The sequence below is a fragment of the Gymnoscopelus microlampas genome (genome assembly GCF_963454915.1).
Source record: "Gymnoscopelus microlampas genome assembly, chromosome: 5".
Taxonomy (NCBI): Eukaryota; Metazoa; Chordata; class Actinopteri; order Myctophiformes; family Myctophidae; genus Gymnoscopelus; species Gymnoscopelus microlampas.
The window spans coordinates 18,622,577-18,647,786 of NC_139942.1; the positions used below are offsets into that span (position 1 = coordinate 18,622,577).

Consider the following 25,210-nt stretch of genomic DNA (forward strand, 5'->3'; position numbering starts at 1 on the left):
CTGATATCCGTAGAATAACTTGTAGGAGTGTCCTGGTTCAAATCCAGTCACCACCTTAGTAACTGAAACCGAATCTGGCCAATTCGGTCTCAGTTACTGAGATAGATAGAGGGTGTGTAGAGTAGGCGGAGTAGAGTAGTGAGTAGAGTAGGGGTAGAGTAAAGAGGGAATATAGTCGGGGAGTAGGAGTAGAAGTAGGTCCCAGAAGGGCCCAGCGTAGGGGGAGGAGTAGGAATAGGGGGAGGAGTAGGGCCTAGAGTAGGGGGAGGAGTAGGAATAGGGCCCGGGGTAGGAGTAGGGCCCAGAGTAGGGGGAGGAGTAGGAGTAGGGGGAGGAGTAGGAATAGGGCCCAGAGTAGGGGGAGAAGTAGGGATAGGGGGAGGAGTAGGGCCCAGACTAGGGGGAGGAGTAGGGCCCGGGGGAAGAGTAGGTTTTATTGAGTTGTGTGGTTTAAAAAGGCAAATTAAATGCTCTATTGCACTGGCCCATCTGTTGCTCCCCTAAAAGACTGTTCCAACTAGAGAGTTATAAAAGTCATGTTATTGGACAGACGCTCTACCAGTTGAGCTATGCTGTTGGCTGAGAGGTACAGGTTTCCTGGTGGTTTTAACTTGTTTTTCTAGAAGTCAGTCTGCAAAGGGAAGTATCACTAAGGATATCAGTCAATTTATCAATTGCCCCAAGTTACCGGGGACACTTGACTCGAGTGGGAATCGAACCCACTCAAGTCAAGTCATGTTATTGAACAGACGCTCTACCAGTTGAGCTATGCTGTTGGCTGAGAGTTACAGGTTTCCTGGTGGTTTTAACTTGTTTTTCTAGAAGTTATTCTGCAAAGGGAAGCATCACAAAGAATATCAGTCAATTTATCCGTTGCCCCAAGTTACCGGGGACACATGACTCGGAGTGGGAATCGAACCCACTCAAAGAAAGAATCATAGGAAAGACATCAACGGGATTTGAACTTATGGCCTCTGGATCATGAATACTGCGTCTCAACCCATTGAGCTAACAGATGGCTGACAAGTACAGCCTTCCTGGTAGTTTTCAGTTGATCTTCTGGAAGCCAGTCTGCAAAGGAAAGAATCATAGGAAGGACATCAATGGGATTTGAACTCATGGCCTCTGGATCATGTATACTGCGTCTCAACCCATTGAGCTAACAGTTGGATGACAAATATAGCCTTCCTGGTAGTTTTCACTTGATCTTCTGGAAGCCAGTCTGCAAAGGAAAGAATCATAGGAAAGACATCAATGGGTTTTGAACTCATGGCCTCTGGATCATGAATACTGCGTCTCAACCCATTGAGCTAACAGATGGCTGACAAGTGCAGCCTTCCTGGTGCTTTGACTTGAACAACAAACAAGACAAATAACTTTTAAAAAATGCGTTACAGCATAAATATAAATCTTTTTCATGGGGGGCCCTGACACTACATCTTTTCACATTGGGGTCCACTGCCCAAATACATGTCAATTTGGGGGGTTGACAACAAAACGTTTCAGAACCACAGATTCCAAGGAAACAGCTGTAGGTGAATGGATAGAGTCACTGACTAGTGAGCCACAGGTAACAGGTTCAAGCCTCAGCTACAGCAGGATGTCAAATCAAATAGGTATTATTAGGAGTGAAATGGTTGTGTTTCTTCACCCCAACTGCACATGACAGCAGTTTTATATCAGTTTACATGTACGTTATTTTCAGTGATGAAGACAAACCGCACAGACGTTCACTGTACTTTAGTACATTTTGTAAACTTATGACTCTGAGAAGAGTATAGCCTGACTTAAACAAACAAATAACAACTTAGTATAGACAGATTATTTTTTACACAACTTACATTTTGTAATGAAACTACCGAAACGAAAGTTGGTCACCACCGAAACGAAAGTTAAATCCGAAAAAGTCACTAAGTGTGGAGGCCAAAATCGTCCCCCCAAAAACCTGTTAGGAGTACGTTTCAGGCAATTTAGAGTTGATTGGTAGAACTTTGTAGTGACTTTATTTGGTCCCTAACATTCATCGAGCTCTGGACTTAGTACATTTATTTTTTCACCATTGTGTCACTACCGAAACGAAAGTTTGTCACTACCGAAACTAAAGTTAAATCCGAAAAAATCACTAAGTGTGGAGGCCAAAATACTCCCTCCAAAAACCTGTTAGGAGTACGTTTCAGGCAATTTAGAGTTGATTGGTTATTTTCGTTTCGGTAAAATGTATTTTACAGAAACGGTTTTAACTTGTTTTTCTATATACTTACTAATACTAATATATAACTAACTAACATACTTACTAATATATAACTAACTAATATACTTACTAATATATAACTAACTAATATACTTACTAATACTAATATATAACTAACTAATATACTTACTAATACTAATATATAACTAACTACTATCGCATAACTAATATACTTACTAATACTAATATATAACTAACTGATATACTTACTAATGGTGTCTATATTATAGATTATAGTGTTAGTGTGTCAATATTATAGTGTTAGTGTCACTATACTATAGTGTCTCTATATTATAGTGTTAGTGTCACTATAATATAGTGTCTATATTATATATAGTGTCAGTGTCTATATTATAGTGTCTCTCTAGCACCGCCCCTTCCCCTCTAGCTCCACCCCTTCCTCTCTAGCTCCGCCCCTTCCTCTCTGGCTCCGCCCTTCATCATTTACGAATGTCAACAAACAGGTTGTTAATGATTTGTTAATAGTCTACAAACTACTTATAAACGTTTATAAATGCTTTATAACGGGTCATTATTGTAAAGTGCTACCGGTATGGCTTATGCACGTGTGCTCAAATACTGTGTGTATGCGAGTGTTTAGGGTCACTAGGTTTGTTTGTCTGTGAAAAGCTGCCCTTTTCACCTCGGACTGCAACCATTGACAACACAGTGGTTCTTCCTCTGCTCACCTGTCATCCTACGTGTGTCTCTTCACCTCCCCAGCACCTCTGCATGCCAATGTAAAACGAGACGACGAAAGGAATGCTCGCACGCCAACATAACAAAGGGAATGTCTTGTTGTCTTGTCTTTTATTTATTTTTATGACTCAATGTTTATTACGTTTTCAAATTTTACAATCAACTTAAACCATTCAATCCGGGAACCCGACTTTAAACCCGTCATTTTAAGACTTCTTTGGGCTATTCAAAAATAGCAGATCTACTTGTAGATCTGCTATTTTTGAAAAAAAAAAATATTGAAAATGTGTGCAAATCTTTGAATATATATATTTTTAAAGTGAATATTTGTAACTCAAATCTTTGCTTCTGGGGATTCTACAAGTGTCTTCTAAATCCTAACAGTTTTAAAAAAATGTGTTTGGCTGTGGACCCCCATCTCAAAATACTTTGTTCCAGGGACCCCCAGAAGTTGTAACAGAGTTAAAAATGTTCGCTTTAAAATATATATATATTCAAAAGATTTGCACAAATTTTCACTTGAATAGCCAAAGAAATCTTAAAATGACACAGACACGTTCCCAGTCTTAAAGGGTTAAGAGATAAACAATTGAAATATAGAAAATAAAAAGTAGTGAAAATAAAACATTGAATCTGACGTGTAAAAAAACGTGTAAAAGAAAAAAAAAAGATTCATGGTATTTATTTAGACCTGAGGCGGATTCTAAAAGCGTCTTCTAAATCCTGACCTGAGTTTTATGAAAAAATGCTAATGTGACTGAGGTGTCGAGAAAAAAAGGTCGAGAACCATTGGCCTCACTAAGTTATGTTTGGAGTCTTCTTTGTGTCACCTGAGAAGGTTTGGCTTCCGTCAGGTCAGGTCATGGCTACAGCCACTCTGGGGTCAGAGGTCAGGTCAGTGTGTCTGTTGTGACTGAAGTCACATAAAAGCCAGACAGCAGCTGAGCACTGTAACTACAGTTCTAACGAGCTCAGCCTTGCATTTCTTTGAGTGGCTCAAGTTTGACATGAAAATAACAGATAACGCTTATTTTGAGAAGAGGAGATGTTAACATTAAAACCGGGAAAGCATCTGTGTAACCACTTAAACCATTATTTTATACTTTGGCTATTCAAAAATAGCAGATATACAAGCTCATAGCGCGGCACCAAGTGCCACGCTATGAGCTTGCAAACATTTTTAACTCAAATCTTTGCTTCTGGGGGTCCCTGGAACAAAATATTTTGAGATGGGGGTCCGCGGCCCAAATACATATCATTTTGGACGTCATTGACATGAAAAAGTTTGAGAACCACTGATATAACAACATACGTTTTTCAGAAAAATGTTTTAGGATTTAGAAGACATTTGTAGAATGGGAACCTCAGGCCGTAATGGGTTAATAAGAATAATCTCACTGAAACCATGCGTGCTTTTCGATAAACAACCACCCTCGGCCAGTCTCCCAGTGCTCTGGTATGACCCAGAACACATCACACCCATGCCCTGTTGTCTTTAGCATCGCTGATATTGCTGTAGTCAGACTGCTGGTCTGAATCTATGCTCGCTGAGGCGTACTGGCCCACCTTTCTGCCACCTGACGTGGGATCCGCAGAGCTTTGTGCAGGTCCTCTACCCTGCTGAGGGGACAGAGGTGGCCTCAGGTGGTTGTGATTCATGAAGCGCCCAAGAGACGGTGTTTCCGTGGGTTTGGAAGGGTGTGGCGCCTCCAATTTGTCATCCCTGCCCATCGAGGCTTTTTCGACGATAGAAACACCAGTCTTAAGGTTGGTCCCACCGTTGAACCTAGCACTGGGAACCACTCTATTCGCCGCGTTGCCTGCGGCGTGGGCCTCCCCGCTCTTGCCGTCGCTCATTAAGCTCCCGCTGCGGACGGCTCTTTTAACGAGAAGAACGTCGGTGTCTTCCGTCCCGCTCATGCTGGTGAAAACGCTGCTCTGCTCTCCTCTGCTCATCTCCTCCATCAGCTTCTCCCCCCGCGCCCTCCGTCTCTCCGTCTCCGTCTTCATGGAGATCACCAGGTCGAGCAGGCTCAGCAGGACGGACACGGCCACGGCGCCCAGCATGAAGTTGAGCATCAGGGTCTTCTCGGTGGGTCTCGAAACGTAGCACTGGACTCCCGAGGTGCAGGGCGCCTCGTAGCACAGGAAGCTCTCGGGGATAGAGAAACCAAAGAGGAAGAGCTGGCACCCGGCGAACGCAGCTTCCAGGAGGAGCCGGAGGACCACGACCAGGCAGTAAGCGCCGTGGAAGCTGGCCGCCGCACAGTCACACGGCGGGCACGCCGCCCGAAGAGGCGCCTTGCTGAGGGAGGCCTCTCTCGAGGAGCTCGAGTTCTCGGTCGACGTGCGACGAGAGCACACCCGACCGCCGTCACGGCCGTAGGCTCCGGCGGCGGCGGCGCGGTGGCTCCGCAAAGCTTCGTGCGTGACGTACGTGGCGAACGTCACGTGAGGGAGACAGAGGAGGACGAGGTGGAACAGCCAGAGCCGGAGGAGGGAGACAGGAGCGAATCCGTTGAAGCAGACGCTGGAGCAGCCCGGCTGGATGGTGTTGCACACAAAGCGCTCCTGCTCGTCGCCGAAGAGCGTGAAGCCGGCCAGCAGCACCACGAAGAGTCGCACGACTACCATTACCATCCACCACATCTTACCTGGAATCATAGAGGAGATTTCATTTTATTGCAACATTTGGCATTTTTGCTTTTGTGAAATACTTACACTCATTTAACACTGAATGATCAGTATTTTACTGTGAGTTTTGTATCAGATCTGAGCCAATTTGTTTTTGATGGATTCACTAACACACAAGAAACATTTTCTTTTTGTTATACAGTCAAACACTGATGTACCTACCCATGAAGGACACATTGTGACTTATCGTGACGACCAGTACTTCCACTGCTCCCATCTTTGTCATTGTTTCAAGTTGAACGGCAATCCCATAGAAAACAGCTCTGAACTGTCTCCACGAATCCCTTTTCTCCAATGTCACAAATCTTGTGGACTGGACTCCCAACGCCAGTAGAGAGGTTTCACCCCTGCCCACACTCCGTGTCAAAAGTACATGATTTCTCACAGCCTGCTGTCAAATCCAGACGCCTCCCAAGTGTGCTCCTACCTCACTTTTGTCACCAGAGCCCATGGACCTGTGTCGTGGGCTATTCTTATCAGCCCTTGAACAAGACTGCCAGCAAAGCATTGTTGGAATAGCTAAGCACCAGTCAGCCTTTATGCTGTGGGATGAAGGGGAATTGTAATAGGCTCTATGCACAGCAGCCATATTGTCACTTCCTTCACATGTTTTACCAATGATGCTAATGAAGACTCTGTTCCATTTAGTGTACAGTAGCACAGTGGTTCTCAGACTTTTTAATTTCCACGACCCCCATAACTCTCAGAGTTACACACCCGTAAGGAGCCATTTGAAACCCCCTCAAGGAACCATGGCCTGGACCCCAATGTTAGACCCACTGGTGTAGCAGAGTGTTTCCAGTGAGCCAACATGCACAACATCAGCACCCTGAGTCTGTTTGACCAGAATGGAACAGAGCCTTCATTAGTATTATTGGCAACACCTGTGAATTTATTCACAATATGGCTGCTGTGCATAGAGCCTAAAGCAGCGTACACGGTGGGTGGCAGGGGAGTTTATTTTAAATGAGGCCGAATCTGTAAGTGTCCATTTACAGCACAACTGGTGTTACAATTCAGAACAACGCTACAGCAATTTCGTATCATTTTGTGTTGCCATTGTGTTTAGAAGTCCCAAACTGTTAAACACGCTGATGTGTTGAAAGTGACACACTGTTTTTAAGAGCATATTTTTATGCTTTCACAATCATTTACTCTTGTAAGTCAAACAAGTGAATGGCGTTTAACTACAGTAGATGCATTATCTTATGGCCATTGGTCAATATCCATGTGTCAATGAATTTGTAAACGGTAGCACTCTAAATCTATATGGAAATATATCCAAAATGTACAACTTCAACATCAACAACCGAGTTCACAGCATCTTTTGTGTACACACCTATTATAAAAAATAAACCAAGATGACAGACAAGGGACGTGTATTTTTATTATAAACAACACATCAACAGTTCTGTATAAATAATTAACAATTAACTTAATGATCTCTCTCTCGCTCTCAGCTTTTAATATTTGTTTATACACTGTACAAAGTCGATTTGCAAAATAATTATATTTTAGTGCTTCGGCTGTCTGACAAATAATAAAACCATCAACCAAATTGTCTCTGTCGTGTGGAAACCTCATATATCCAAAACTCTTACTTTTCAGAATTCAAATTTAAAAATAGCAAAAGCAGCAGATCGACAAGCTCAAAACGCGTCGCTTCGCGCTGTGTTTCGAGCTTGTAGATCTGCTACTTTTGATGCTTTTGTGTGACGCTGTAGTATGATCAAGTAGAGCGTTAATTTACGAAAAAACACAAAAAGGTTAGAATATGGAGAAGAGGTTTCTGCTCAACAAACAAAATGCTAATCAGTAATTTACCCACAGCGTGTAAAGAGAAACTTAGGGGCTGTATCCACTGATGCGTTTTTCCTGAGCGCAGCGTACGTTTTCAATTGTTTTCAACGGGTGTGCCGCGTATTTACGCTATACTGGAAACAACAACAGCGTGATGATCAGTGTTGCCATGTCTGCTTACAATATAAGCAACTTTGGGCTTGTTTTTCTGTAAAGTTGCTTGTAAATATTGGTAATTGTGGGGTTGTGTTTTTTTTTGCGCTCGTTTCTAAAGTGTAGTTGCTTATTTGGGCTTGCTTCCTAATGTTGTTTAAATTGTGGTACTCCCATTTGTTTATGATTTGTGTAGTTAAAACGTTTCACACACAAAAATAGCAGATGTACAAGCTCACAGCGCGGCACCAAGTGACACGCTGTGAAGTATATCTGCTATTTTTTTTAATAGCCAACGCTAAAATCTAAAGTGACACAGATGCTTTCCCGGTTTTAATGGGTTAACACGTTTTGCTGGGGACACTTGTGTGTGTGATCACGTGGCCTCCTAGTCCCTTCTTGTGGGCTTGTTTCTCTTGCAAAATCTGGTAACACTGGTGATGATGCACTGAGCATCTGGTCTGTGCTGCACGTTCACGTCGCACAGAATTTAAATGTTTTCAGCTCTGGGTGTTTGGGCAAGAACAAAAAAGAAAGAAAGAAAATGTTGCCGTCGGGCAGAAACCTCTTATCTCCATATTTTGTGTGTGTTTTACTTGATCATACCACAGCATCGCACAAAAGTATCAAAAGTAGCAGATCTGTAAGCTCGAAGCGTGACTCGAAGCGGCGCGTTTTGAGCTCGTCGATCTGCTCCTTTTGCTATTTTTGGCATTTGAATCCTGAAAAGCAACCGTTTTGGACATATGGGGGTTTCCACCCGACAGAGACGAAAAGAAAACGCAGCGGTGGACACGTGGCCATACGTTTCAGTGGAATGGTAAAAACAATAAACTCAATTGAAGTATACAGTTTTTTAATGTTAAGAACTTGGCTCAGTCAGGTTTATTTTCCTTCTTTTACACCTTGAGAAGGCTAACATACTCTTAAAGCAAGTGTATTAAAACCCTTTATTAAACTTGTTTGTATCTATAAAAATGTTTTCTCAAGTCATTGTCAGTCACTCTCAATGGTTCCCAACATTTCAACGTATATCCCATCTAGACAGTAGAATGTTTCAGAAGTTTAAAAAGGCATCGCAAAACACAGCCGCGTACTGGACTGACACTCCGACTTTGTGCTTTATTAATGCCTCCACAGCGGCTTTGTCCATTTGACGTTTTTTTAAGGCAACTAGCTGATGCTTCCACTCAGCCAGTGATTGAGCATGCAGGGCCGTTGGGTGTCTTGCTCAACGACACTTAAAAAAACACGACACAAGGCATCCCGACGGACACGCGTGTGCGGGCGTGTAGGGGCTTAACACCGTGATCTTTCAAACGCACACACCAACAGCCATCACTGTCCGTAAAAAGCATGTCACTCTGCCCAAGGCAAGAGTCAAATGAGGACAGACGAGTGCGAGGTTAAGGTTAAGGTCACTCCTTGGACCAGCTGGGGGTATGTATGTGTACACGGCCCAGGGGTTCAGTGGTCTTTACTAACGCTATATAACTGGCTGCAGCGGAAGCAAACGGAGCGTGAAATATTTCTGAATTAAATCACTTAAAAAGTGGGGCATCAGTCCAGTTGGTGTGTATATCCGTTATTCTTTTTTTCATTGCCTTTAGCCTTTTAGTGTCAAGAACGTGGTTTTACAATTTCGGATGTGCACACAACATGCCAGCAAAAATTTAAGGCCAAGCTAAGATTTTGCGAGTACTGTAGGTCATTACAGCAGCCCGAGTACTGGACTTATAATGTTGATACTTCAACTTTACAGTATGAGACAGCAGTTTCAATAAATGCATGTTGAAGCTGGATGCGGATGATATCTGTAATGTGCGCCCCCCCCCCCCCATTTCATTATAAAATTGGTTGACTGAGCTCATGGTTGAAATAACTATGAGACCAGTAATACAGGTTTTGAACTGGATTTTGAAACATTTAGGGAGTTTGTAATGTCTACACCTTGGGGCAAAATGGAGCCGTTTATAGCTACATCTTAAAAAGGAGTATTCCACTTGAACACACTTCTGGGGCAATTTTAACATCTACTCAGGCTTTGTTTTGTGCACAAAATATTGAATCAAGAGAGTTCCTTGATTCAATATTTAGAGATGGTATTCATTTTTAATCAGACACGCCCCCTCCCTATATAAATTCCCACAATGCCATTGTAACGCCAAGCTCCATTTTAACCGTGTTAAGACTCATTGAAGACACACATGCTTGCTTCTGTTGACTAAATATTGTCCTAATGCATGAGGGGGCCGTATTGTTTATTTGTTGTTAGTTTTTTTTATGACAACATTTTAATAAAAATGTAACAATTAAATAAAATGAATGGAAAAAGTAATTGAAAAAACACAAGCTCTAGATATTGAAGCAGGCAAGTTGAAAAAAACTGTCTTGGGTGCAGACAAAACGAGTAGACGTTAAAACGACCCCAGAAGTGTTTTAAAGAAAAATACCCATATAATATTGTGATTCATTGTGATCAAGTCTCTCCCTTCAAGAGTCTGATGTGTGCAGGTACTTCTAACTGATACACACATACTGAATCAGGGCCATTTGTCCTCAAACACCAGTGAAATATTTCTAACAAAACCAGCAGATGTCACCAGAGAGTGGGGGATTCACCAGTCTTAACTGTAGGCTTTCAGTGGGATTTCCTACATTTCTAAATCCCCCATTCTCACACGAGCTTCATCGATTTTGAAATTGGCTATAATGAATATACAGACATCGAAACGTACCGTTTATGATGTCTAAAAATGTTTTGTTAACCCATTAAGACCTGGAACGCATCTGTGTCATTTTTAGATTTGAGCAAAAAAAAAGCATTATTTAACACTTTGGCTCTTCAAAAATAGCAGATATACAAGCTCATAGCGCGGCACCGAGTGCCGCGCTATGAGCTTGTAGATCTGCTATTTTTGAAAAATCGTGAAAATGTGTGCAAATCTTTGCATATATATATTTTTAAAGCGAACATTGCTTCTGGGACCCCCCTGGAACAAAATATTTTGAGATGGGGGTCCGCGGCCAAATACACATAGTTTTGGGGGTGCTTGACATGAAAAAGATTGAGCACCACTGATAATAGAAACATACGTTTTTCAGAATACTGTTGGGATTTAGGAGACATTTATAGAATCGGCTTCAGGTCTTTAATGGGTTAATCTGGGGTATATGGTTCACATTTTATGATGTGACCAAATGGGGTCAAGCTGAATGTCTGATTGTGCATATCCTCACAAACTGTACAGGAATGTGTCGCACTGACCGTCTGCAGGAATGTTGCGGTGTGCACTATTCCTTATTCACTCGGTCACTTCCCAATTAGTCATTTATTTTAGTTTCGTCTCTCTCTCCTTTGAAACCCCAGCATAACCCAAACTATGCACTAACGCCTGACAACACCAAACTCTTAGCACGGACTACCTGAGTTATTGGGAGGTACACTAGAAATATTGTAAACCTTGGATATGAAGCTTAAAGAGGCAATCTCGCTAAAAGCCTAATTCATGCTCCATCGCGGCGTTGAAAACGGCAGAGAATAAGCCGATCTTCAAGCTCACAACGTGTCGCATCCGCGACGCGTTGCGAGCTCGTGGATCGGCTTATTCTCGGCAAAGTATGAATCGGGCTCAACTCGCCTATTCGACGGACATTGTTTGGAAAAATCCAGACAAAAAGGTCCCAGTGCTACACTGCTCTTCAATCTCACGAAAATACTGAAGTTAAGTCAGGGGTTTTGGCTCGACGACAAATCCGAGTCGAAAACACACTGATTAAAATAAATAAAATACTTAAAAACCGAAACCCACAGAGCCCCTCACAAAAGGCAATGTTCCGTCAAGTCTTTCATGTAGATCTGGATGACCTGGACACGGATGAAATCCAGCCAAAGACAGGAAGTATAACACAGAAATGTTCAACGAAAGTCCTCCTCAGAAATCGTACAGAAGTGGACATGACCTAGAATAGTTTTGAGGCTATGACTTGTTCGCGGATCCAGACCGGGAACGCATCTGTGTGTCATTTTTTAGATTGCTTTGGGCTATTCAAAAAAATAGCAGATCTACAAGCTTGTAGCGCGGCACCGAGTGCCGCGCTACGAGCTTGTAGATCTGCTATTTTTAGACAAATCTTTAAAATGTGTGCAAATCTTTGAATATATATTCTTTTAAAGCGAACATTTTTTTACTAAAATATTTGCTTCTGGGGGGTCCCTGGAACATTTTGAGAAGGGGCTCCGCGGCCAAATACATATCATTTCCTTGACATGAAAAAGTTTGTGAACCACTGATTATAGCAACATAAGTTTTTTTTTTAAGAAGACATTTGTAGAATCCCCAAGAAGCAAAGATTTGAGTTACAAATCTTCGCTTAAAAAATATATATATTCAAAGATTTGCACACATCTTCACGATTTTCCAAAAAATAGCAGATCTACAAGCTCGTAGCCTGCTATTTTTGAATAGCCAAATAAAATTTAAAAAATGACACAGATGCGTTCCCGGTCTTAATGGGTTAACATCGATCCAAAAGTCAGTCGTTTCCCCCCGCAATTATCGCAGCAGCCAGTGATTTTTTTTCTTTTTGAACAAATCCGTGTCGTATCTCTCCCTCTCTCCTGGAATGACAGAGAGGAGGCACACTGAAGGCATCTGATCAAGTCTGGGGAAGCTTATAAAAAAAAGGTGACACCTTCCTAGAACTTCCCGTTCCCCAAGTTCTGGATCCCAGGACGGGTCATTTCAGAGTTAGAATCACCAGTGCCCACTTCTAAGTACAGTATCTTGGCTCCGAAACCCACAAACAGGATCATTTGTGTTCACCTGGGAGACACAGCTCCATTGTTCCACAGCTCCCAGAGACATGTCCGCCGAGCCAAGGTCCAGTACAGTACTTTGGGGGGGGGGGGGGGTTTCTGTCCTGCCCAGGGGGTCCGGGGGGTAAGGGTATGGCAGTGGGGTTTGTAGTGGTTAGGACAGGATCGCAGGGACCCATTTAATCCCGCAGAGGTTGTCCATGCTGGCCGAGCGCTTCTTGGCAAGCTTTCGCACATCTTTGTACTTGTCGTCGCATAGCCTGGAGATAGCCTGAGGGAGAGGAGAGACACACAGTTCTTAACCACGCAGATTCTACACATGTTCTCAAACATTTAATGCCCAAATTGATGTATATTTTGGCCGCGGACCGCCCACCTGAAAAGGTTTTGTGCCAGGGACACGTAAAAGTTGTGTTAAAAAATGCAAGATCATGAACTCATTTCCTGCCATGGACGCATAAAGTCGTTCTAGAAAAAATCACACCCAGTGTGAAGTGGGCGGTGTGTGGTCATCACAACATGACTCACTTAAAAAAAAGGACTTTTTTTTAAGTCCATACTGCTATTCATAGGGCTGCACATGTGTCATGTGTTTCGCTAGCCAATCACAGTCCTGAATTTGCAAAGTCAGCCAATCACATTACAGCTAGTGGTGATGACACTAGCTGTAATGTGATTGGCTGACTTTGCAAAAGTATAGATTTGCATTGACTGTGGAAGGGTTAGGGTTGTAGACTGCGTTGTAGACTATTGGCCAATCACGGTGCAGGATTGGTCAGTGTCCAAAACTCACTTATAGGGGGCGGTTACACCGCCCCAAAAATTAGGGACGCTGTTTTAGGCACCCTAACACAGCTTTGGGATGATCCATCGTCACTCAGAGAAGTAGTATGTGGATGTCATAGACATATAAAGGTAGACGCCTCCTCTGGCTCTGAAGCGTCTGTATGGCGGACGCGCTTCCGCTTCCGGGGGGAGCTGGAAAATGTCTGCGTGCGTCACAGAAGGGGGCGTTCAGTAGGCCAATCAGAGGCAGGTGGGGGCGGGACAACTAGATTCTGACAAGCCCTGGAAAAAACGCGCTGTGATTGGCCAGTAGTCAACACGCTGTGATTGGCTAGTACCCGTGCCCCCCGGAAATATGCCGGCCACCATACCAAACAGGTCGCTCCAACAAACTGCAGAGGCCAATGAGGTATCTAGGTTTCTATATCTATGTGTGGAGGTGACATCGTTCCAAAAAACGTCACATCCATCCGCCCTGACTATTGGATTTTCAGAAAAACACCTCTAACTCAGTTGCTGTTTTTTGCATTGAAAACCACCGTTTTCAGCGGGCCGTTGCCCCAAAATGGCGGATCGCGGTTGGAATGTTTTGTTTTTTTGTACACAATGTCGCTTCCACAGCGTTTCAAAGATCATCGGATGAAGGTAATTACGCTGGCAAGGGGATAACAAGCGATGTTTAATACCTTGGCGGGTGATGTGTTAAAAAAAAATCAAAACATTTGAGATTTTTTCCCATTTTAAAAAGAAATGGCAGATGTACAAGCTCGCCGCGTGGCACTAAGTGACGCGCTGTGAGCTTGTATATCTGCTATTTTTTAATAGCCAACATATAAAATATGGATAAATTGGTTAACATTATTGTGATGCTGTATTAGCTCATTTAGCTGGGGACCCCCTTGAACCCCCCCCAGGACCCCTGGGGGCCCCCAGACCGCACTTTGAGAACCAATGCCTTATATACTGTATACTTCATCCCACAAGGAATAGCGAATACAGCCGATCTAGTTTTTGTGTGATGTGCAAAGAACATGGATGGAATTCAGATCCAACTGCCCAACAACTTCTGTTGAACACAATCAACACGTAATCTTGTGAGAGAACTTGTAGTCGCAGAGACGGATTTGTTTATGTCTCACAGAAAGCAATTCTATTTGTGTGTAATATTACCATTTTGCTATTCAATCTCACATTAGTTTATTGACAGATTAACCCTATATAGGATTTCAAATAGTTTAACAAGGTTTTAATTCATGAGGAACAAACAAACACAAAAATAAAAACACACACCTCTAGTTTCTGGGCCTTATCCCTGCTGAGGGGCTCCAGGGGAAAGCTGAGGTTGTTGGTCTCAGACAGGGAGCGCAGGTCAAAGTAGTACTTGGCATAGACGCTGGACGGCACGTTGATGTTGAACTGAAGCAGCTCCAGAAACTGTCGCTCCAGCTCGTTCCTGGGAAGGGGAGGGAAAATGGCAGCCGAGTTAGAATTTGTACTCAGGTTTTTTTTATTGTTTTTTTACACAGAACCAGGAGATAACGTGATCCAAAGATTTACTGCTCCATTCACTTCCTGGTTAACTTATTACTAAAAAGCCTGCATCTCGGCTCCTGTGTTTTACTGTGTATTTTTGCCCGAACAATGCTATTTTTAACGGCGTATAACAAGAGAACGGGGAGGCCGCGATGACTTTTTTCTTTTTTTCGCGGAAGCACAGTGAAACCCTCCGTGATTAGCAACCATCAGGGGATCGATCATACTGGAGATAAATATTCTGTGACTACTTGAAAAAGGTAAGAAAATAAAAAAAAAGAATCGCTGGCAGTCTGGGCCTTATTTAGTTGTATATACTCTGGCAGTTTAAGAGTTAACAGTTAAGAGAAGCAGACTTGTGACCGGAAGGTCACCTGCGAACGACGGGAAATATCTAGGAAGGTGAATGAGAAACTATCTCTCCCCCTTGAAAAACCGCCATCAGTATGACTGTAGGAGGAGCCCACCAACATTAGAAGACTGTGTAGTTGTGCTGGGCAGGGCCCCGTGTTGCCAACGCGTGTAAACCGTACAGCATATTGTCAGTGTTGCCAGATCTTGTGAGAGAAACAAGCAAGCAGGTCTGGTAAAACAAGCCCAAATGAGGTGACTACACACACACACACACACACACACACACACACACACACACACACACACACACACACCATCCATCACTCACATGTCCTCCACTGTGATTTCTTTGAGGATCTGGCAGTAGTCCACGTTCCACACGGCCTGGTCGTCCCAGACCTTTGAGGCCAGCAGGATGGCGCCCAGAACGATGCGTTTCCAGTTCCCCGGGCAGATGTCCATCTCTGCGTACGTCAGCAGCCTTTCCAGATACACCTGGACACAGTGGTGGAAAGTAACTAAGTACATTTACTCAAGTACTGTACTCAAGTACAACTTTGAGGTACTTTTACTTAACCGGAGCACTTCCAATAGTCTATACTTTTACTTCTACTCCCACTACATCTCAAAGGCAAATATTGTACTTTTACTACACTACAATTGTTTTAAAACTTTAGTCACTAGTTACTTTGCGGATATAAATTATATTATAAACCGCTTTAGCCCTATTTCATACCTAGGCTATTTGAAAATAGCAGATCTGCAAGCTCACAACGCGTCGCATCGCGACGCGTTGTGAGCTCGTAGATCCGCTATTTTCAAACATTTTAGTACTTTTACTTTTGGTACTTTAAGTACATTTTGATACCTGTACTTTTGAACTTTTACTCAAGTACATTTTTAATTCGGGACTTTTACTTGTAACAGAGTACTTCTACATTGCAGTATTGATACTTTTACTTAAGTAAGACATTTGAGCACTTTTTCCACCACTGTGTGTGTGTGTGTGTGTGTGTGTGTGTGTGTGTGTGTGTGTGTGTGTGTGTGTGTGTGTGTGTGTGTGTGTGTGTGTGTGTCTGTGCGTGTGCGTGTGTTTGGGGTCAGTTTACCAGTGTGACGATGGCACACTCTGCCGTGAGCTGTGCCGCACTGAAGAGCGTCCTGACGAAACGGTAGATCTGCTTCTGTTCCGGGTCTTGTTGGTTGTAGTCTGGAGGAACCTGTGATTTCTGTGAGGAGGGACAGGAGAGTCTAGTTCAGAGAGTTATTACAGTATATTCACATGAAAACCACACATATAGATGAGGTGATTATTACCGAGAGCGGGTGTAGCTTCTCATCGAAGATCTCTTGCAGCATGTTTCCATCTGTGTCCCTGGAAACCAGGCAATACAGCACAAAGCACATCAGATTCATCTACTGGCACTTATCGTTTGAATTTGTGAAATATTGTAGGTACTATAGGTCAGTGGTTCTCAAACTGTTTCATGTCAAGGACCCCTAAATTGACACTTATCAGCCTGCGGACCCCCATTTGAAAAGATATGCCAGGGACCCCCATAAGAGACGATTTTTAAGGCTCTAGCAGTGATTCTCAACCATTTTAATTTCAAGGACCCCCAGTTTGACATGCATTAGGGCTACAGACCCCCATTTAATGGCATTTCTATCACCTGGGCCGCAATTTATATTGTAAAATCTATGTCAATTTAACTCTGAGAGTGTACAAATGGAACCAAATGGACCCTAACGGGTCCATTTGGTTCCATTTGTACACTCTCAGAGTTACAGACCCATAAGGGTCCATTTGGTGCCTAATCTATCATTTAGCTGGGGACCCCCTGGAACTCCCTCAAGGACCCCTGGGGGTCCCCGGACCCCACTTTGAGAACCAATGCTATAGGTAGTCATAGTATAAATGCTGGATGGTTAAAATAGTATATTGTCTATGTCGGGTGGAAACCTCATCCTGTATGTCTAAAACTGTTACTTTTCAGGATTCAAATTCAAAAATAGCAAAAGTAGCAGATCTACAAGCTCAAAACGCGGCACAAACTCCTACTTTTGATGCTTTTGTGTGACGCTGTAGGATGATCAAGTTAATTCATTTACGGGAAAAAATGGAGAAAATATGGAGGAAATAGGTTTCTGCCCGACAGCAATGATATTAAATATGTCTATGTTGCATTGCTTTGTTGTATATTTTATTACATTTTAATTTTCAAATGTAATATTTTAACCATTGGACAGTAATCGTTTGACAATTATAAACTACGTGGAGTATAACTAGAAAAAGAAAGGTTTGCTCATGCTTAGTTACCTGTTTTTGATGTGATAGTAAATGGCCAGTGCTACGCTGTACAGACAGAAAAGAGAAAGATGGTGAGTAGTGGTTAATTGTGTGTAGCGCTCATTCATTCACGTTCATCAATATAGATTCACAATTATAACATACAGTAGTAAAATCTGAGAACGTAAAAACCCTTATGGTATAAAAATAATTAGATACATTTTTACATTCTCAGAGTTAACCCATTAAGACCTGAGGCCGATTCTAAAGATGTTTTCTAAATACTATAGTTTTTTGAAAGAAATATTTAAAAAAAAAATGTCCACGATTTTTCAAAAATAGCAGATCTACAAGCTCATAGCGCGGTACCATAGCCCAAAGAAATCTTAAAATGACACAGATGCGTTCCCGGTCTCAATGGGTTAAACTTGTGACGCATTGAGCAGATTTAGACTGGCTATTTTAGAAATCATTTTGTAAGTATAAAATAGGGCTTAAGTGATTAAAACCGTGAAAAGACAACACTTATGCAATATCACGATATTATGACGCCCAAAATCCAAGACTATATCTAGTCTCATATCACAACCGATATCGATATACTACTCAGCCCTAATGCTAGGATAGTGTTATTTCCATTCCAGCCATGCTCACCATTTGATGGTGTACTTGAGGTTGGGCTGGCTGACCGTGTTGTCATCCAAGTAAATAGTGGAACAGGAGCTGTGTTTCCGTCTTATCGTCCCATGCTGCAAACACACACACAGTCACCGTGACACACATACACACACACACACACACACACACACACACACACACACACAGTGTGACTGTTATTAGAGTGTACATGTTTTTGTTGGAGCCAAATGAAGCGTGCACTGTGTGTGGGAAAGGTAATCTGACTTGCAAGCCATGCGGAAGATGATTTCATTTTCTGTTTTAGCTGATGTGTAACAAAGCTGAGCTTAAAATGATTGAGTTTTGGGTTTCAAAATACACTGTACGTCCATATACAGTACATCTGGATATTATCAAGGGAGCGGCTAAATACGTTATCCCTGCTGCTGAAAGATTTAATTAAAATAACTTATTGTTTCATATGATTAATTAAAAGCTCTCATATTGGAGCACTGCTATTCAAACATATTCACAACTCTTTTTTGTAGCGTGTTCCACACTAAAACATGCCAACATTGCGTGCTAATGATTAATGATACATGCTAAAAGATGCTAAAACAGTAGCTCTGAAATGCATTGCATCTAGTGATACTGACAACTTCTAGTTTACTATTCAGTTAAGTTCTTTGCATTCAGTGTCCTAGGTCTAAACTAGTCTCTGATTATAGCTAGTAAACCTGAAGTGAAGCAGAGAACCGGTTGCTCATAAGCATATGCATCAATGAGGAAAAGTCATGCAATCAATATTTGAATAGCGGAAAAGTACTACTTCAAGACAAAATGTCATTGTGTGTAAAATCAAAGCCTTTAAAGCTTTAAAAATCAAAAAAGCCAGTCTTGTGAGTTGAGTTTGAGTTTCCCTACTGTGTAATTATTTGTACCTCCTGAAATCACCAACCAGTGTTAGCTGCAAGTAACATAACTGCAGGTGTATATGAACACTTGCCGTTATCAACTGGTACTGCCTTTCCAACTATGCTAAAAATGCTAGCTGGCTATGAACATTTGTTGTGAGTTTGACTTGATTAAATGAATGGCTGCTAAATGTTAATGCTTCATTTTTCACATAACATGCCAACATGCCTTAATGTGATACTGAACTGTAAAGGGGTATAAAATAATAGTAAACAAACAGGGTGAAACAATATGAAATGGAGCTAAATGGGTTATGGGGTATTCATGACATACAGTAGATAAATTACCTTTGATTCCACAATATGTGTTAACTTGTAAAACAATATGATACATTGTCAATAAGCTTGTGTCACATACATCAGTAGCAGAGAAAGTTGGGTAAGTAAAGTGACTAATTAAATACTTATGTAAGACACTTACATGATTGATGAACATGCTCTTTCGTTTTTCTCGCACTGCAAATAGAAAGACAGACATACGTTTGTTTTGAAATATTTTGTACCAACTGTAGAGGCGGAAAAAGAGTTTGTAGAAAGAGACCAACAGTAGCACACGTCACTTGGGCTGCATCATACTGATATGAACCCTTTTCACAGGAGCCATTTTGACAGGTAAACACAGCTGAGGGTAAAGTTAATTGGAGAGAGAGAGAGAGAGCGAGCAAGGGCGAGAGCAAGAGCGAGAGATATGGTAATGATGTTAATGCTTATTAGGGGTTTCATGCCAAGGGTTGAACATGGCAACAAACATTGCAAGGGTAGAAGTTCACAATTGCAGAATTTAGATATAGGAACCTCAGTAGTTAGAGTTGAGTTTTAGTTTCAACGTGAAGCCCAAGCTGGTAACATAGAGCAGTGGTTCTCAAACTTTTTTAATTTCAAGGAACCCCATAACTCATAGAGTGCATAAATGGAACCAAATGAACTCAGGGGTTAATTTGGTTCCATGTATCCACTCTCAGAGCTACAGACACCACCGGCCCTTTCCTACCGGAGTGCTGTAACTTGGCAACTTCCCCTTCTGTGACGCACGCGGAACTGCTGCGCCCCCTAGTCACTGCGTCACATTCCCGGAGGATAGCACTGGCACCGGCTTTCCTCCGTGGTGGAAAATAGTGCTCGGCGCTGGAACTGCGTGGGGGGGGGGGGGGATAAATTAGAATTCTGTCCCTATCGGTACATAACTCGAACGGCGCTGAGTCGGCTAAAGCGGACTTCGCGGCACGTTCGGCACAGCGACTCGCTCGGCGGTGCCTCTCTCCATCGTTGTAACTTTTTTCGCCGAACTACTTCCTAACTTAATATCAGGGGCTGTAGTCTATTCTCACTAAGTCGGCAGAGTGGTCCGCCTCGCTGGGGGCGACAAAAACTATGCCTAAACCTAACCTGAATCCTAATTTAGATTAGATAAATAAACAGCACCGCTAGAGGGATTCGATCCCTAGGCGCTGAGATTGGAAGTCTAATGCTTAATGTTGCACGCCACGGAGCCATCTAGTATTGCAGGGTTTTGGGAGTTATTTAAGGCGGTCCGCTCATGTGAGAGGTAGGTCCGTGTGCGTCACAGATGGGGGGCGATGCCAGGTTACAGCGATCAGGTGTGAAAGGCCCGAATCGATCATGACCGACACATCACTACAGTTTAAGGGTCCATTTTGAAACCCGCCCCCAAGGAACCCAGAGGACCCCCCAAGGAACCCTGGACCAAACTTTGAGAACCACTGCCATGAAGAACAAGGTAATACGAATGACACAGCAGACAGCAGCATAGCATCAGCACACTTCACTCCACTCCTTACTGGCATCAGTGGACAGAAAAGCTTTTGTTAGAAGTGGTGAGAAATCACAATGTTAGAGCGAGTTTGGAAGGACAAAGACACAAGAACCCTGTTTAACAGACCAGAGGTGAATACATAAAGAGTCCAGCAGGGGGAGCCAATTGATTTCACAACTCACCAGGTCTACTTGAAACCTCTGTGGGGAAAAAAACAAAAATCTTCCAATTATTCAATTTATTTATGACGCTGACAATAAAACATTACAGCAGTGGTTCTCACACAGAGCAGAAATTAATTAAGTTTTAATTTGTTTGGTATAATAATACCACAATTATGTCTTCTGCGCTTCTGTGGTTTTAATGAGAAAACCATTAGCTCTGGCATTAGGCCTGGGCCATTAACCACACATATATAAGAAACAATATTTAGAACCAATAACTGACTTATAACTGAATAATCAAGAGTCAAGGTTTTATTTAATTAAATGTTTTTCTTATATATCAACGAATCAACACGAAACACTAATCTAAATGGATTAGTCTGATTAACCACTTAACCATGTGTTATAGTTCGTTGTACAATGGCAGTGGTGTAATTTGAGTACATTTTCCACCACTGTACAATGGTGGCGTGAAAATATAGTGAAAATAGCCAAGCTTGTAGATCTATTTCCACTACTTATATATGTTTTAAATAATCAATCATTAATCGTAATCGAGGCAAAAGTTTGAAATTATGGTAATATTGATTTGAAGTCATATCTTCCAGCACTATCTGGCATGTTGTGCATGTTTACCAAGGAGGACGATGCCACACATTTCTCTTCCTCACACACACACACACACACACACACACACACACACACACACACACACACACACACACACACACACACACACACACACACACACACACACACACACACACACACACACACACACACACACACACACACACACACACACACACACACACACACACACACACACATCCCCACAGGGGGCTAATACTCCACGCCTCAAGGAAGCTGCATAAATTACCACGCATTAACCCTCTACACACAACACTCTAATCTACAGCTTCAATATACTGTAGATGATAGCTCACTAGGGTGTGTAGGGTAGACTGCAGGAGACCAGTACAAGAAAGACAGTACCAGTACAAGAATAGATAGATAGAACCAGTACAGAGAGACACAGAAGAACCAGTTGAAGAATTGACAGAATCCGTACACAGAGAGAGACAGAACCAGTACACAGAGAGACAGAACCAGTACACAGAGACAGAACTAGTAGAGAGAGAGACAGAACCAGTACAGAGAGAGACAGAACCAGTACAGAGAGAGAGATAGAAACAGTACAGAGAGAGAGAGATAGATAGAACCAGTACACAGAGAGAGACAGAGAGAGAGAGATAGAAACAGTACAGAGAGAGAGATAGATAGAACCAGTACACAGCCGACATCCCACCGTGGAAAAATCCATTTCCGGGTGGTCGAGCGGGGGGGTATTTGTAGAGTGCGGTGGGGGCGGGGGTGTTGCTGCACGGCCGGTGAGCCAAGTGGGAAAACATACGTCATTCCATTCATTATCATTATAACATTGGTAGAGCAACAACCGGACGGACGGACGGAGACCAGCTACAGTCATAATAAATAGGGCTTAAGTACCGTAAGTGGTTAAACTGAACTTCATATAGCCTATACGGCTTGCATTTTACTCACCTCAACGTGCCTTTTACAAGTCATTAGACCACCTTGTTGGGCAATAGAAAACTCGCTGTTGCACACTGTGCGACGGGCAAATCAAATGCATCACCATTTTATTTTTTTACCGGAACGAGACACGGGTAATGCTTCAAATAATCTGAAAGTGGGTGTTATATTTATTAATTAAGTCTGTCATCTAAATTAAGAAGATTAGACCGACCAGACTTATTTTGTCTCTCCTCGCACTTCTCAGACCAAAGGCTGTAGTCACTAGTAGACACGCCCAACCTTCCTACAGCGAATGACATTAATACATGTGGCCTGATTTGACAGTTCAGCGACAAATGAGAACTAAACAAGAGGAGGTAAAAGGGGCGTTGCAGGTTGCAGATCCGGTCTGTGTGCAAATTACAGAGACAGTAAGCGGGCTCTAGACCGGATCTGAGCACTGAGCAGTAAATAGAACACAATATGGTGGCCTGGTCGGCATTTGCGGGAGATTTATGACCACTCGTGGGTGTCCAAGAGCGGGCGCTAATTCCCGTAACTTCCGGGAGAGGTGGGATGTCTGACACAGAGACAGAACTAGTAGAGAGAGACATAACTAGTAGAGAGAGACATAACTAGTAGAGAGAGAGACAGAGCCAGTACACAGAGAGAGAGACAGAACCAGTACACAGAGAGAGAGACAGAACCAGTACAGAGAGAGGACCCAGCCACTCACCGTCTGTCTGGGACTTGCTGAGGAAGATGGTGCTGGCTCTAGGGTGGTCTGAGGGGTTGAACTCCATGTTCAACTCTGTGGGGGAAAACAACACAAAGAGAGCAGGTTTCAATGACAGTGTTTTTATAGGTTGTGTTCATTTTTAATAATTCAAAATCTATTTCATGTCCAACGCCTCCAATGGCTGAGGTTCATCAGAGGAATAGTCACCATATCATAGTTTTGGGAGAATGATTAAAGAAATGTGTATAACTAATGTTGGCCGTGTAAAAAGATAAACCGATGGTCCAATCCCCTCTCTGAAACCCGTATTTTGCTGGTAGGAGGCTGCCGGTATTAGTGCTAAGGTGCCCACCAACTCTGCCAAAGGGCCGCTGAGCAAGCCTTCAGTACGACGTGCCATACTTAACCCATTAAGACCTGAGGCCGATTCTAAAAATGTTTTCTAAATCCTAACACTTTAAAAAAATATATGTATTCAAAGATTTGCACACATTTTTACTGATTTTTCTAAAATAGCAGGTCTACAAGCTCATAGCGCGGCACTCGGTGCCGTGCTATGAGCTTGTATATCTGCTATTTTTGAATAGCCAAAGAAATCAAAAAATGCGTTCCCGCATAACCCTGCTCTCCGAGTTAATACATGCGAGTGTAAATGCATGATGCTGTGCATATATAATGTGCATCTAGAGCCTGATTTATACTTAGTTGCATGCTGGTGTTGCATGCAGTAAATAGCACGTATACAAAGCTCACAACGCGTCACGAATGCGACGCGTTGTGAGCTTGTAGACCTGCTATTTACTTTGTTCCTATTTAATGGCATTATGATGAAAACATTTTTTGCAAGGTTTTAAAGAATAGTATACATTACATACATCATACGTTATTTTATGTATATATTATCATTAAAATCTTAACGTTTTGTCAATTATCTCCCCACTTGCAGTACCCTCAAGGCCCACAGGTTGAGAATCACTGACCCAAACCAACACAAATCTCGTCACAATTCCCCCCCATAAATAACTCCTTTTTAGTGAATGACAGTGTCGTACATTGTTCCAGTCTCTCGCTTGTTTGTTCTGTTTGTTTCTCTGCACTCACAACAAAGCCACAGCCGCGTGTGAGTCATGCTCTCCTGTGTGTTCTCACACACACACACACACACACACACACACACACACACACACACACACACACACACACACACACACACACACACACACACACACACACACACACACACACACACACACACACACACACAGCTAATCTAGATCTGCATCGTTGGGACCTTGGGGTCTGCTGAGCCACAGAGATGTGTGTGTGTATGCATGCACATGTGCATAACTGTGTGTGTGCGCCGTGTGTGTCCGTGTGAAATTGGGTCATAATATTTTGTGCATTCAGGGCATTTTTTTTTAAAGCAGAAATGCAGTAGCGACGCCCCCTGTAACCCTGACACAACCCCCCCCCCATCCGTGTAAAAAGAGCCTTTGTTATTTGGTGAAATCAGCGTATAAAAATGCCTGGCATGCAGTGGATGCAGCCACACTCCTACTGTATTAGTTTGCAGGGCAGCGGATGAAGAACTCGCAGCCGTTTGATTACAGTGCAAGAACAATCACACAAACAACACAGATCTCCGGGCTCTGTCATTAGGCCTGTCACAATTATTACATAAGCGTCTAATCGCAATTATTTTACATAAACGCAATTATTTTTGCATAATCGTCATAATCAATTCCATGTTAAAAAATGTCATATTTTCCAAAAATGACAAAAATAGTGGAAATAGCAGATCTTTAAGCTCAAAACGCGCCGCGATGCGGCGCTTTTGAGCTTATAGATCGGCTATTTCCATTATTAACACATTGAATGCCTAAAACGACTTAACTCGTTTTTAGCTTTTCATCACTTGAGTGCCAAGATCTGCTAAAAACGAGTTAACTCGTTTTTAGTAAAAAAATATTTTTTCCAAAAAAAAAAAAAAAATTCAAGGAGATATGAATTTTCGAAGATCTTTACT

At 42.5% G+C, this 25,210-nt stretch overlaps 1 protein-coding gene across 1 annotated transcript in view; it reads right to left on the reverse strand.

Annotated features, from left to right (window-relative positions):
* Positions 1-11,750: 11,750 nt before the first annotated feature.
* Positions 11,751-25,210, reverse strand: part of LOC311046325 (cyclin-Y-like) — a 35,942-nt gene continuing 22,482 nt past the window's right edge. Inside the window, exons 2-11 of the mRNA XM_084058558.1 lie at positions 23,182-23,256; positions 20,928-20,945; positions 19,393-19,427; positions 18,034-18,128; positions 17,410-17,445; positions 16,407-16,464; positions 16,199-16,318; positions 15,418-15,584; positions 14,493-14,655; positions 11,751-12,687 (exon numbers count right to left, since the gene is read on the reverse strand). Coding sequence (XP_083914684.1) covers positions 12,571-12,687; positions 14,493-14,655; positions 15,418-15,584; positions 16,199-16,318; positions 16,407-16,464; positions 17,410-17,445; positions 18,034-18,128; positions 19,393-19,427; positions 20,928-20,945; positions 23,182-23,256 — 884 coding nt within the window. The 3' untranslated portion in view covers positions 11,751-12,570. The remainder of the gene's footprint in view (positions 12,688-14,492; positions 14,656-15,417; positions 15,585-16,198; positions 16,319-16,406; positions 16,465-17,409; positions 17,446-18,033; positions 18,129-19,392; positions 19,428-20,927; positions 20,946-23,181; positions 23,257-25,210) is intronic.